Genomic DNA, 13409 nt, shown 5'->3' with positions numbered 1-13409 from the left:
GATTGGTTACTTGGAAGGGGGCGGAGACGGCCGTGCAGCGGCGAGCGCTTCGGCTTCCCTTTCCTGTCCCCCAGCTCCCACCAGAGACGAAGGTCAGCCGCCGGGGAAACGAGAGGGGCGGGGCCTGCTGTCAAGTCCTCTCCTCTGATTGGCTCTCTGGGAACCTACGGCAGCCACGCGGGAAAGACTACTTAGCTTCCCGCATGCGCAATAGGTAAGACGGGGGGGCTCTCAGGCCTGAGGGCAGCTGCGGCTGGAGAGCCGCGCGTGCGCAGACCGGGAAGCGAGTTAGCGATCCCGCTCCTGAGGTGATTTCGGTTCTCTAGAACACTGGGGGCGGAAGGCCATTCCTGAGGTCAGGTAAGCGTCTGTGGAGAAGCTCGGCATCCACACGGTTGCCCACGATCATCAGGGGCTCTGGAGAGAGGATTGGGAGCTGGAATCCCTGAATTTCCCTGTTTTGCGACCGAGTCGCGCCGCCCATTGACCTGGAGGCCCCACTGGCGGTGAGATGAAGCCGGCCCGTACACCTGAACTAAATTGTCCCTGGATCTGATTTACCTTAGGCTGGTGGGGGGTCAGCACTGGGCTCTTCACGGACTTGGGGGACGGGCGAGGACGAGAGCCCACCGTTATGGGGAAAACAGTTCCACCGAAGCCGGAGGGCAAATGGATCGATGCTCATTTACTTGTTCGGCGGAGCCTTGGGTAGCTATGATCATGCAGCTGGGCCTGTTTTAGGCATTGTGAGGGTTTTGCTCCTGCCAAGCCTTTCGAAGGACCACAGAGAACCCACGTCCCTTCCCGTGGGCCCCCCAGCCCATCTCATACGCAGTGTTTAGTCTGCGTTTTTCAGACGAAAGTACTTTAAAGTACTTCCAGCTCTTAGATTTACCTCTAAGTGTCCTGAACCCCCAGTAAAGGCTCATCGCTAGCCCTGTCCTTAGGTGTGCCTGAGAAGCCAGGATGCAGGAGTAGAAGGATGCAGGATGCAGAAGCCAGGAGCAGATGTTATTTGCCTTTGGAATAACAAATCTGCCAAGAGGCGTTTCATCTGGTCAGAGCCTTGTAAAAACACCTAACAATTTTGTCTCAACAGTAAAAATTCATTCTCTCCAAAATCTTATCAGTGTATGGAAGATCTCAAACGTAAATAAATCAAATCCTCCTCCCAATTGTATTAATCCACCAATCAGTACTGTGTTTAATACTTAGACTAAATCAAATTACTTTTAAGCACACGGCTCTATTTTCAATGTCTATTTCAAGTCCATCAAAAAACAAAACAAAAAGCAGTTTTACCGCTAATTTCAGTTGGTTAAAAATCTATAATTGAGATACTATAGAATCTTGCACTAACACAAGAAAGGGAGAGTGGATTCCTGGGACAGCTCCAGGCAAAGGGAGGTGTGTTTCCTTCAAGAAAAATGTTAACCCCAACATCGAGTACTGGATATTAGTTCCTAATCATGCACTAGGCAGGAGAGCATGGCTTTTCGATACAGAATCAGATGGATTTTGTTTAGTTTCAGTGCGTTTGTTTTTGGCAGTGTGATTTTAGGTAAGTTTCAAAGAACCTATTAATCTGTTATTAATTAGTAAGCCAACATGTTCAGGAGCTAGTATTCTGATTAACCAAGTTATCTTGTTAACCAACTGATACGAAATATTTTGGTAAAGGTACTCACACCTTATTTCTTAATTTAACCTCTTTGAAGGAGTCTAAATTTTTACAAATTCAGAGTGGAAATTGCTTTTGACTAATTGGACTAAAAAGAAGCTTTATAAAAATAACTAGGGAAGAGAAGGCTTTAGAAATACAAGTATGTGCCGTGTGTGCTGTGCTTAGTGACTCAGTTGTGTCCAACTCTTTTCTATCCCATAGACTGTAGCCCGCCAGGCTCCTCTGTCCGTGGGGATTCTCCAGGTAAGAATCCTGGAGTGGGTTGCCATGCCCTCCCCTAGGGGATCTTCCCAACCCAAGGATAGAACCCAGGTTTCCTGCATCGCAGGCGGATTCTTTACCATCTGAGACACCAGGGAAGCCCAGTAACTATTCATCTAATTTAACCTCCCTCTCCTCATACTGGAGATTTTGCATTACTTGTGTGTAAGCTTACACTAATATTTTATGGCTTTATAAGAGTGTGATTACCATATGACTTTATTATAACATCATATTGCTCAAGTGGGGCTTCCCAGGTGGCTCAGTGGTAATGAATCCACCTGCCAATGCAGGAGCCACAGGAAATGTGGGTTCAATCCTTGGGTTGGGAAGATCTCCTGGAAGAGGAAACGGCAACCCACTCCAGTATTCTTGCTGGGATAATCCCATGGACAGAGAAGCCTGGCGGGCTACAGTCCATGGGGTCACAAAGAGTCAGACACAACGGAACGACTGAGCATGCATTGCTGAAGTATTCCTCTTTTGCCATGAAGGCTTCAAATGACAGTTTTGAGTGGAGCTCCTTGATTGGGATAAGATTAAGCTATTCAGTAATACTGGCTGTTAACTGCTTGAGGCATTTAATGTCTATTAAGCAGGGTGTTACTTGGTGTCAGTAATTCTTATATCCAAACAGCTTGTCATTGATGGGGGTTGGGGAGGGCTGTCCCCCACAGGAAAAATGAGGAACTCTAAAACTAAAACCACTGGACATGAAAATAAATGAGCAGGTGTACATTTAAATATGGTGTATTTAATATCAGGTGTACATTTTTTTTTTTACCTTTCCTACCCCTCATAATTTTTCTTACTATATCAGATAATTCCTAAATATCTGTATATTTAAAGCAGGACTTGCTTTGATGAAGGTAGTTTTTATCTTTCACTTTGAAACCAGCTGGGAAGTCAGGCTGTATTCTCTGCATCATAATTACCTCTCTGGCACTTGATTTCATAGACCACAATTATGACCTCACCAAACAGCGAGTCTTTGATGATCGCATGGTCCCCAAGTATTTCTAAAATTGGACCATACCAAGTAAAATAGTTTGCAGGTCATGTTCTAGATATCTTTCCTCTGAGCTTTTAAAACGTAAGTCCATGAAATAATCCGTTTGCAGACTGGGCTTGTGTTTTGTCAGCCAGAGGTTGCTGAGCTTTGTGTGCTTTGGAGCACCACTAAGTGCTTTAAATCTATGGCAACCTGTGCAATTTTTTGTTCTCTTCCTAGGTGGTATAACCTCCATTTTACAGATTTGGAAACATGGCCAGAGCTGCACGGTGAGTAAATCATGGCGTTGAGACACTGACTCAGGTCACACTGACTACAGAGCAGTAGACAGTAGTAGGGACAAATAATGGAGAGAAAGGGTCAAGAGGAAATTGAAAATGAGCTAATACTCTTTAAGGAGCTTGGGGAAGAACAAATCTGGAGATGTTATGAAAGGTTAAGAAACAAGGGTTGGGAAGGACAAATTTAGTTTAAGAAAATGGAATGTTCTTCGAAAATAAGTCTTCCTGAAATATTCCACATAGTATGCATCTCATCTTTTATTTGTATGACATACAATAATGTATTTGAATGTGGTTTGAAAACAGACATCCTAAACAAATACAAGGCATCATTAATAGAGTCTTTGCAACTTTTCGAGAAAAATGTGGAGTGTAATCATTGCTGCTTTTTTATGTGTCTGTCTTATTTTGATAGCATAGTTGATAAATAACAGAGTTCTGTTAGGCGCCATAAATAGAAGAAAATCACAGTGATGCACCCAAATAGGAAAGGTGTAATTGTGGATTCAACGTTTTCTGTTTAAAAAAAACTGAATGGGCTGTTGGTATTGTATGAATTGAAAGCTTTTCTCTTTATCTACTTTATTAGTTGTCTCTAGAACTGGGCAGCAGTAAGCCTATTGAATTTAAACCAAACTCAGGAGTGGTCTCCTTATTCTCTTGTCCTCTGTCGTCAGCTCTGTCCTTTTGACAGCTCTGTTGTCCTTTCCTGCTCAGTCCATTGTGCTTTTTTTTTTTTTTTTGAGGAATAGTTCTCTGGAAACACTTACTGTGGCTGGACGGTGCTTTCTCTTCAGTGGAGAACCCCCAGCCTAGGAAGTGACAGGGTCTGTGTCAAGCCTGAGCCACGGTTCCCTGGGGTTCTGTTTGGGGATGTGTTCCAGCCTTCATGAGGATTTGGGTTTCCCAGGTAACTCAAACTGTAAAGAATCTGCCTGTGATGCTGGAGACCTGGGTTTGATCCCTGGATGGGGAAGATCCCCTGGAGAAGGGCATGGCAACCCACTCCAATATTCTTGCCTGGAGAATTCCATGGACAGAGGAGCCTGGCGGGCTCCAGTCGATTGGGTTGCAAAGAGTTGGACGTGACTGAGCGACTTTCACTTCACTTCTTCATGAGGATTTCAGGTAATCGGAACAGAAGCTTGAGCTGGATGTGAAAGGGAAAGGAAGGGTGCTTTCTCTTTACTCCCATTTGGCAGGGAACACCAAAACACACTTTTGGGTTTTTTTCAAATGTATTTACTTACGGATTGGCAGCGTCAGGTCTTATCTTAGTTTCAGCACACAGGATCTTCCTTGAGTCATACAGAATCTTTTTCTGCATCACACAGACCCTCTAGTTAGTTGTGGTGTGGGCTTAGTTGCGTCATGGCAGGTGGGATCTTAATTCCCAGACCAGGGATCAAGCCCACGTCTCCTGCATTGCAAGGTGGATTCTTAATCACGACCACCAGGGAAGTCCCCCAAACACACTTTCAAACTATAGATTATTATTAAGCATTTCTCAGAAAATCCTCTCACTTAGCTTCTGGTGCCATCAGCTGGCCATTTTGTCTTTTTAAAAGCTCAATGAATTTGGTTCTTCACCCTTGATGAGATCATTGTTTTTGAGATCTAGTTTATCTCCTTCAGGAAGGGGAAACAAGACCATGACTAAGCAGGTAAACAGCCCTGCTGCATTCTGGCCTCAACTTCTGAAATATTACCAACATAAGAGACAACAAGCTCTGAAAAGCAGCTGGAAGAACTTGCTAATTCCTGTGTCCTTTGCTTCTCAAACTTGAATGTGCTGCTGAATCACTTGAGGATCTTATGAAAACGCGGGTTCTCATGTAGAAGGCCTGGGGTGGGACCTGAGATTCTTCAGACCCAACAAGCTCTCGGTGGCGCTGCTGCTCCATGGACCACACTGATTGGAAGACTCCAGAACTCCCTTAGCCACTACAGTAGCCGTGAGCACTCATGGCTAGTCCAGACCAACATGTGCTATGAGCGTGGCCACACCTCAGATTGTGCAGACCTCATATAAAAAGGAAATCTCAATAATTTTTATAGTGATCACATGTTGACCTAAGTATATTTGGGATGTACTGGATTAAGTAAAGTATATTGAAATTTACTTCATCAGTTGCTATTTACTCTTTTTAGTGTGGCTTAGAAAATTTAGAATTTCACACGTGGCTTGTGCTGTATTTCTGTTATACATTGCTGTTCTAGAACATTAATGCAATAGAAGCAACATTTTTGGTGTTCTTTTTTTCAGATGACCCAGTTTCTCAATCCCCTCGTGACCATTTCACCTGCTCTTTTTGCTCAACTCGACATTTATTTCATTCTTTTCTCCAAATGTCTTTCCTCTCTTGCCTGTTCCTTCCCTTTCCACCTTCTCCACCTCCATCATTGTCAACACGATCCTAAGACTCTTACCCAGCAGTCATATAATCCTAAGAGCCAGGACTGCAGGCAGCAGCCACCTTACCTGAGAGCTGGTTAGAAAGGCAGGGTCTCAAGCCCCACCCCTGTGGGGGACTTCCCTGGTGGCTCCAGGGTAAAAGCATCTGCTTACAATGCGGGAGACCCAGGGTAAACGATCTGCTACAATGTTGGGAAGATCCCCTGGAGAAGGAAATGGCAACCCACTCCAGCACTCTTGCCTGGAAAATCCCATGGACAGAGGAGCCTGGTAGGCTACAGTCCATGGGGTCGCGAAGAGTCAGACACGACTGAGTGACTTCACTAGTCACTAGTCAAGCCCCACCCCAGACCTAATGAGCTGCATCCTATTTAACAGGATCCCTAAAGAATTTGTGCATGAAAGTTAGAGCCATGAAAGTGTGAACTATCACCTTTCCTATTGTTGTCGTTTAGTCACTCAGTCGTATCCGACTCTTTGCGATCCCATGGACTGTAGCCCTCCAGGCTCCTCTGTCCATGAGATTCTCCATGGCAAGAATACTGGAGTCAGTTGCCATTTTCTCCAGGGGATCTTCCTGACCCAGGGATCGAACCTGCATCTCCTGCTTGGCAGGCCAATACTTTACCACTGAGCCACCTGAGAAGCCCCATCTTTGCTAAAGCACCCCATTTCAGTGAATCTCCACACCTGTTCCTTTGCTTAGTTTGGATGATTCCCACAAGGTTGATACACTAAGAAGTTGTGTCTAAGAGGAAACTAGTACTCTACCTTTCTAAAACATCATCAGTGAATGGTAGGCAAATGGCATCCAGAAGGTGGATCCAGAGCTAATCCTGAGCCTTCCAGATTTCAAATACCTTCTCTGTGTCTAAGATGCACAGGTAGTAACCTCCCCTTACCACTCTCCAGAGCTTTTGAGCCATTGGTGAAACAAGCCTCACCTCGCTGCCTCTTGTTTAAAGTCTGTGTGTGCTCCAATCACAGGCCACATTCCAGAGCAGAGCATGCCACCCCTGAGCTGGGTGTCTGTCTTGGTTTGGGCTGATCGAGTAAGCCAGAGGAGGGACTCTGCCGGCTCCTATCAGGAACAAAGGCACCTTCTAGGATGCAGCTTCGAAGTCCTGATAACCAGCCTTCCGGGTGACAGGGGCACAGTGAAGTCTGAGAACCACTGCTCTCTGGCATCTCGTCCATGCTAGGCTCTGGCACATACCTTACTTACAGACGTCTCCATTTCCATTTTATGCTGCAGTCTCAGACTCATTGAGGCATATAGTAGATGCTGAAAATGTTCATGGAGCAAATTAATGTTCCCTGTTGTAAAGGCATCTGCCCTCTTATCTCCAGCTTGACCAAGTGAGAGAGCACGGCTTTAACCTAAATTGCAGTCAGCTGTCTAGCGCAGAAGCCGCCCTCCAGGGAAAAGCAGAGTGGAGGGGAGTCAGGGTGGAGACCCCACCCAGGCCTGAGGCTCACACCAACAGGAAGGAATCAGGGCTTGCTGTTTCGACTGCCGGTTTCCCCTTACTCACACTGCTTGTTACTTTTTTTTTTTTTTAATGTCAGGATGAGCTCTAATTTGAGCTGCTTTTATTGTTCCCCAAAGACTTTGGGTTGCTCTGTGGGTATCACAAAAACTGAAATCCAATCTGTCTTCTTCCCCGAGCTTCAGGGAAGTGGAGCCACGGGTGTGTTTGTCATTTTTAGCCATTTTTGGAGTCCAGCCAGAGCTCCAGGAGATACTCAAAGTATTTGGAATCATCCGATTGGCCGTTGGAATTAGCTGTTAGACAAAGCAGCCAGTAACTGAACACTGGGGACCTTCGTGAACTCCAGTCGGGTGGGAGACCTTCCTGTGTGTGTCAGCTCTAAACTAGGACAGAAAGGTAGACTTGAAGCACATCGACCTGGCGACAAAGCAGCTGATAAAAGTGCTCTCCTCCTCTCTACCCTTTGTCTGGGAGTTTCGCCCTATCTCAGACCTCTTTCCTTTCCTTTGTGGCCACACTGTATTCTACCTCCATCCTGCCTGGTCAGATTGCCTAACGGAAGGGCAGCCCCAGGAGAGGCACTGGGCTCCTGTTCCATGAACCTAATCCAGGGACCAGACACTAATACACAAAGGAATTCTGTTCTGTAGACTGAAAGCAGAAATAAGGGGAAGGAAATTGTGGACATCGACTTGGTCTCACTCAGTCATTTATAGGGGAGCGGATTCTTTGTTGTAGAGACGGCAGAGAAAGGCTTTATCGTTCATCTTTTCCTGAGGATGCTTCTGACATATTTCACACAATAAACAGAACCCATTTTTAAAGCACCACTTTCACTGGCATACTCTTGTTTCAGAATACCTCCCCTGGTAGCCCCGGAGCATCTTATGAACCAACACCACCTTAATTATCACCCACTGGGACTGACGGAACATTGTACTTTTCACAAAGAAGATATGAGTTTAGACCAGAGGTTCCCAACCTCCCAGGGGCCTCCCTGGTGGCTCAGCGGTAAAGAATCCGCCTGCATTGCAGGAGCCGCAGGAGATACGGGTTGGATCCCTGGGTTGGGAAGATCCCCTGGAGGAGGGCATGGCAACTCACTCCAGTATTCTTGACTGGAGAATCACATGGACAGAGGAGCCTGGCCCACTACAGCCTTTAGGGTCGCAAAGAGTTGAACATGACAAGCGACTGAGCACGCCCACATGCCCCAACCTCCGGAATCTAAGGCCTGATGATCTGAGGTGGAGCTGATGTAATAATAATAGAAATAAAGTGCACAATAAATGTGAATCATCCTGAAACCATTCTCCACCCCTGTGGTCTATAGAATAATTGTCTTCCACGAAGACAACTGTCTGCCAAAAAAGACTGTGGACCATTGGTTTGCACCATAGTGTCAGTTACAAGATTGAAAACTAGCACTGGCCTAAAGACTGAAAAGTATATTTCATTGTATTTATTTTCCATAGAGATGAAGAATTCTGTATTCATTCTGGAAACAACCCAAGGCATCTGTACTGATAACTAAGATAGGCACTTAGATTTTAGAAAATGCACATATTTGCAAGGAAGCCACACCCACTAGCATGTTTCTGCCATAAGGTCACCAGAGATCATGTGGGGCCCAGAGGACGTCAGCCATCAGAACTTCTGGTGGGTGAAAGGCAAATGAGCCAAGAGAAACCCAGTGAAAAATAACTTGGTAGACCTTAAGTACTTTTGGCTGAAGAAGTTGGTTTAGGTAAACTCCAGTTCCTACCTGTGCTAGAGACCAGTTGCCATGAGCTAGAATGTACAAGGTTTCAAGTGGTAAAAGAAGCTGTCTAGAGCCTCACAAGAAGCAGTTGTTAGAGGAAGACATAAAGCAACTACGATTAAAAAAAAACAACTCTACATCTCTTTTCAGTGTCTACAGAATCCTCGATCAAGAAGTATTTAAGTGAGGGGCACATTTGTACTTCCCCAAATCCACCTGGGTGATTTTGCTAAAAACCAGTCTCATACCTTCAGGAGTATCAACGAAGCCCTTTCCAGAATACTACTCTTTTCTCTGAGTTCACTCAAAACCTATGTGGGTTGCATGGAGAGGGCTTGCATGCGTGCCAAGTTGCTTCAGTCATGTCGGCCTTTGCAACCCTATGGACCGTAGCCCACCAGGCTCCTCTGTCCATGGAATTCTCCAGGCAAGAATACTGGAGTGCATTGTCATGCCCTCCTCCAGGGGCTCGTCCCTACCCAGGGATCAAACCTGTGGCTCCTGCCTTGCAATCAGATTCTTTACCGCTGAGCCACCGGAGCGGCCCCAGTGAAGAGGGCTTATTCTCCTGCATTTTTCAGATGAGAAAACGGGCCAAGGTTGTGACACACACCCCTGCCCTGTTCACATGGAGAGTACGTAGGCCTCTGAAAATTAACAATGCCTTTCAGATCTTCTGCCTTCCCGCGAAAAACAGTGGAGGCCTGTGGGACTCACCACATCGTCATGGCTGTTATTCTCCATTCATTTGTCAACTAAGACACTTCAGCTGTGTGCTAATCTTGAGTAGTTATTGAAACCTCCCGTTCAGCAGCTCTCACATTCTTGAACACCTTCTCTGACTGGGAGAAATTCTGTGAGCTCCGTGAAGACCGCATCTTGCTCTCTGACCTCATGTCCCTCCCTCTCCCTCGCCTTTTACTTTGAACCTAACAGGCACCTTAATAAAAAATCAGTGGATTTGGTAGCACTAAGGATGAGTGCTGGTTGGATCCTGTGATTGGCAGTGCTTCTGAGGGAACAGATGTTCCTATTCAAATCCATGAAACTGGAAACATTAAAAAACAACAATCAGGACATTGATTGATAGTGATATTTACTGCGTCAGACTGTTTAAACTCAGCTCTAAAACAGACCACCACATACTGTCGTCTTTTCATTTTGACTTCAGAGATTCTCACACACTTAAATCATGTCACTTGACTCAGATTCTAAGTCTTGCTTGGTGTCCTTTGGGGTATTTCCTCATCAAATTACAGCCCCGTGCTTTTGAATTTCACACTCGCAGCCTCTCCTTCCTGAGAAAACGGCACCTCTGGGTGCTTTGAAGATATTTTTGGTCCTTTTACAAGAAAATATTTACCAGCTGGCAGGGCATGTACTGCTGTGCTGAGAACACTATAGACAATGCAGGGCCAGGGAGAGGTATGTGTGTGCGGCCGGTTGTCCTGTCTGCACGGATTTCCTAAATCCCCTGCCTGCCAGATGGGTGGTGATCCTTTGAACTGGTGCATAAGAGGTGATCTTAGAACCTGAAGAAGTTCATCTAATCTTGAGAGCAGACAAGGCTGAAGGCTCTCCTCTCTGTCTGATTCAGGTCCTGAGAGCCCCTCGCCATGAGTACCTCAGGTCTGTTCCGTTTTCCCGCTCCACTGACCAGAGTGTGCCCGGTGCCCTGGGGACTCCGGCTCTGCGAGAAGCTGCCACTCCTGTCCCCAGGAACGGTGGCCACTCCAGTGCAGGCGGCCGGCAAGAAGGACCGCCCCACACTGCTTTCCCTGGACGAGCGTGAGCTTGAAGAGCAGTTTGTGAAAGGCCACGGTCCAGGGGGCCAGGCAACCAACAAAACAAGCAACTGCGTGGTGCTGAGACACGTGCCCTCGGGCATCGTCGTCAAGGTAGAGGAAGGTGGTCTCGGGGACCCCTGATTTCTCCTGAGTGACAGCTGTGGCCCCCAGCAGTAGGGGGACTGTGGGTCTCGGGCCCGGCCCCAGGAGCCCCCTCCCAGGATCCTGTGCAGCTGTACTCTTACTGCTGCTGTCCTTGAACTTGGCAGGCCCCACAGTTCTTGTCGAGCCACTGGGCTGCAGAGGGCTCTGTCTGTGGCCCTGACATGGGCTCCGGGCCCCCAAGCAGCCCACGGGCCCAGGCTGTCTGCCAGCAGGCTCAGGCTGTCTGCCAGCAGGCTCAGCCCTTAGCCACCTGGCTGATGACTCAGATGGCTGCACCCTCCATGTCTCTCTGTCCCCCCTTTGGTAAATGTCAGCGACACCTGCCCTTCTGGAGAAGGACTGAATGAGGTAACGAGGCAAACTGGTGTCAACCCTCAGCAGAACGGGCCGACAGAGCCTCCTGAATATAAAAATCCAACCACTGATCTGAACATCGCCAGCCGTCAACACATGCTGCACTCTAAGAAAGGGTGTACTGCTTTCTCTTGTTTCCTGGTTTGGTAGTGGGCTCACTGGCTCTGGAACTGCTGGTCTGTCCCGTAGCCCCAGGGCCCTGAAGGCAGCACAAGCCTCGAGGCGCAGTGGAGAGAGGATTGGCGGGTTTTCCTACACCAGTGGTACCATTAGCAAGTACTTACATATCATGTGAGCATGTTGCCAGCCGGCCCTGTTCTGAGAGCTTCACATTCACGTTAACTCTTAATCTTTATAAGCCCACGCTCATAAGGTGGAGCCTGAGGCCCAGAGAGGTTCCTCCAGCTGCCAGAGTCAACTCGGACCAAACCCAGAGTCTGGTCCTGACAGCTGTTCTTTGCTGCCATATTTCTGAGCATATTAGTTAAAATCTCAATCATTTTTCGTTTCCTCCTCAAAAAAACTGTTATTCATGAGCCACAAATAAAACTCTGAAACCTGACATAGTTAAATTTGTTTAACCTGTTTCATATAGCTTACTCCAAAGTTGCTCAAAATGTTATCTTTTCACCCTAATTTAACAGAATTTATCAAATAAATTAGCTTTGCAAGGCACTCGCCAGTTATGAGATGTTACATAATGAACATCATGGTTGACTAATAGCGCATGCATGCATGCTAAGTCACCACAGTGGTGTCCAGCTCTTTGCGACCCTATGGACTGTAGCCTACCAGGCTCCTCTGTCCATGGGATTCTCCAGCCAAGAATACTGGAGTGGGTTACCATTCCTTTCTCCAGGGGATCTTTCCAACTCAGGCATTGAACCCACGTCTTTTACGTCTCCTACATTACCAGACAGGTTCTTTACCACTAATGCCAAAAGAGGCTATTTTCCTCCTTCAGACAGAAGTTTATAAACGGGACACACAAGAGGGCTTGCTTAGACATACTGGTTGACATTTCCAAAATTATCTGGGGACTTTCTTTGAAGGCTACTGTTACTTCTAAACAAAACAACACTTCAAATATTGGCATGGTCACAGTGAAAGCCATGTAACAGCCAGGGTGTGGGACTGGGCACGGGCTGGGCAGAGGCAGGAAGGGGCTTGGCCTTTGTCCTGCTGCTGACCGCTGGGACTCCTGACAAGTGGCTTTGCCCCTGTGGGCCCAACCCCTCTGTAAAGGGATGAGGTTGTCTAATGATTCCCAAGGTCCTGCCCAGGACATACCAGTTTCACATTATGAAATATCATCTCTTACAGTGCCACCAGACCAGATCCGTTGACCAAAACAGAAAGCTAGCTCGGAGAATCCTGCAAGAGAAAGTGGACGTCTTCTACAATGGCGAAAACAGTCTCGTTTGCAGAGAAAAACGCGAGGCAGAGAAGAGAAAGCAAGAAAGAAAAAAAAGAGCAAAGGAAACCCTCGAGAAAAAGAAACTCTTGAAAGAACAATGGGAATCCAGTAAAAATGTGCCCGGAGAGGACTGCAGGTTCTGACTGAAAGAACCTGCCGACTGGCCTCCAGGGTGGCGGCTTTCAGAGGAGAGCGTGTGTGCCGGGCCCCAGAGACAGCCAAGTCTCTAAGTGGCAGACAGACTGTCACGAATAGAGATTTAGACTCTGAGAATAAAACTATAAAGAAACACAAGGAAGTCATTACTGGAGAAGGAACAGGGGCGCTTTTGTGGGGGAGGAAAGGTTATGGTGACAGGAGGCTTGGAGGGCTTCCTGGGCAGCTGCAGAGTCCTTTTTCTTGACCAGGGCGGTAAGTAGAAGCATATCCCCTTTTAAGCTATACATTTGTGTGACTGTATCATATTTTATCACCAAAAGTGAGAAGTGAAAGTATTTTTGAAAGAAAAAAAAAACTAACAGACTTCTTATGGGAAAATGATAGAATTGAGTCAAACAATAGCATTTTTAGTGCCTCCTTGTCATCCGCTGGGACTGATCATTGACACGTGGATGTCCGTTAGCTTCATGTCAGGTTAAGAGAATAAAAGAAAACAAGATGGTGGAAGATTTACAGGTTGGTAGCCCACCTGCCCATTTACCCCATTAGCTTAAGACTGTTGACAAGTGACCACTCTGCTGTGGAAATATACACATCATTCCCTGTACGTGGATCTAC

General features: G+C 46.7%; 1 protein-coding gene across 1 annotated transcript; it reads left to right on the top strand.

The window, feature by feature from the left end:
• The first annotated feature begins 273 nt into the window (after positions 1-273).
• On the top strand, positions 274-12921 carry MTRFR (mitochondrial translation release factor in rescue). Its single transcript, XM_086347455.1, has 4 exons — positions 274-360; positions 3177-3226; positions 10507-10807; positions 12539-12921. Exons 3-4 carry the CDS (start codon positions 10526-10528, stop codon positions 12773-12775), a joined length of 519 nt encoding a protein of 172 aa, XP_086203581.1. The 5' UTR covers positions 274-360; positions 3177-3226; positions 10507-10525; the 3' UTR covers positions 12776-12921.
• Positions 12922-13409: the final 488 nt, after the last annotated feature.

The sequence above is a fragment of the Bos grunniens genome, chromosome 17 (assembly GCF_055505025.1).
Source record: "Bos grunniens cultivar Pamir isolate PY7600 chromosome 17, Bosgru_T2T1.0, whole genome shotgun sequence".
NCBI lineage: Eukaryota > Metazoa > Chordata > Mammalia > Artiodactyla > Bovidae > Bos > Bos grunniens.
The sequence above is the reverse complement of the archived record's forward strand: the minus strand, read 5'-3'. Positions and strand labels throughout refer to the sequence as shown.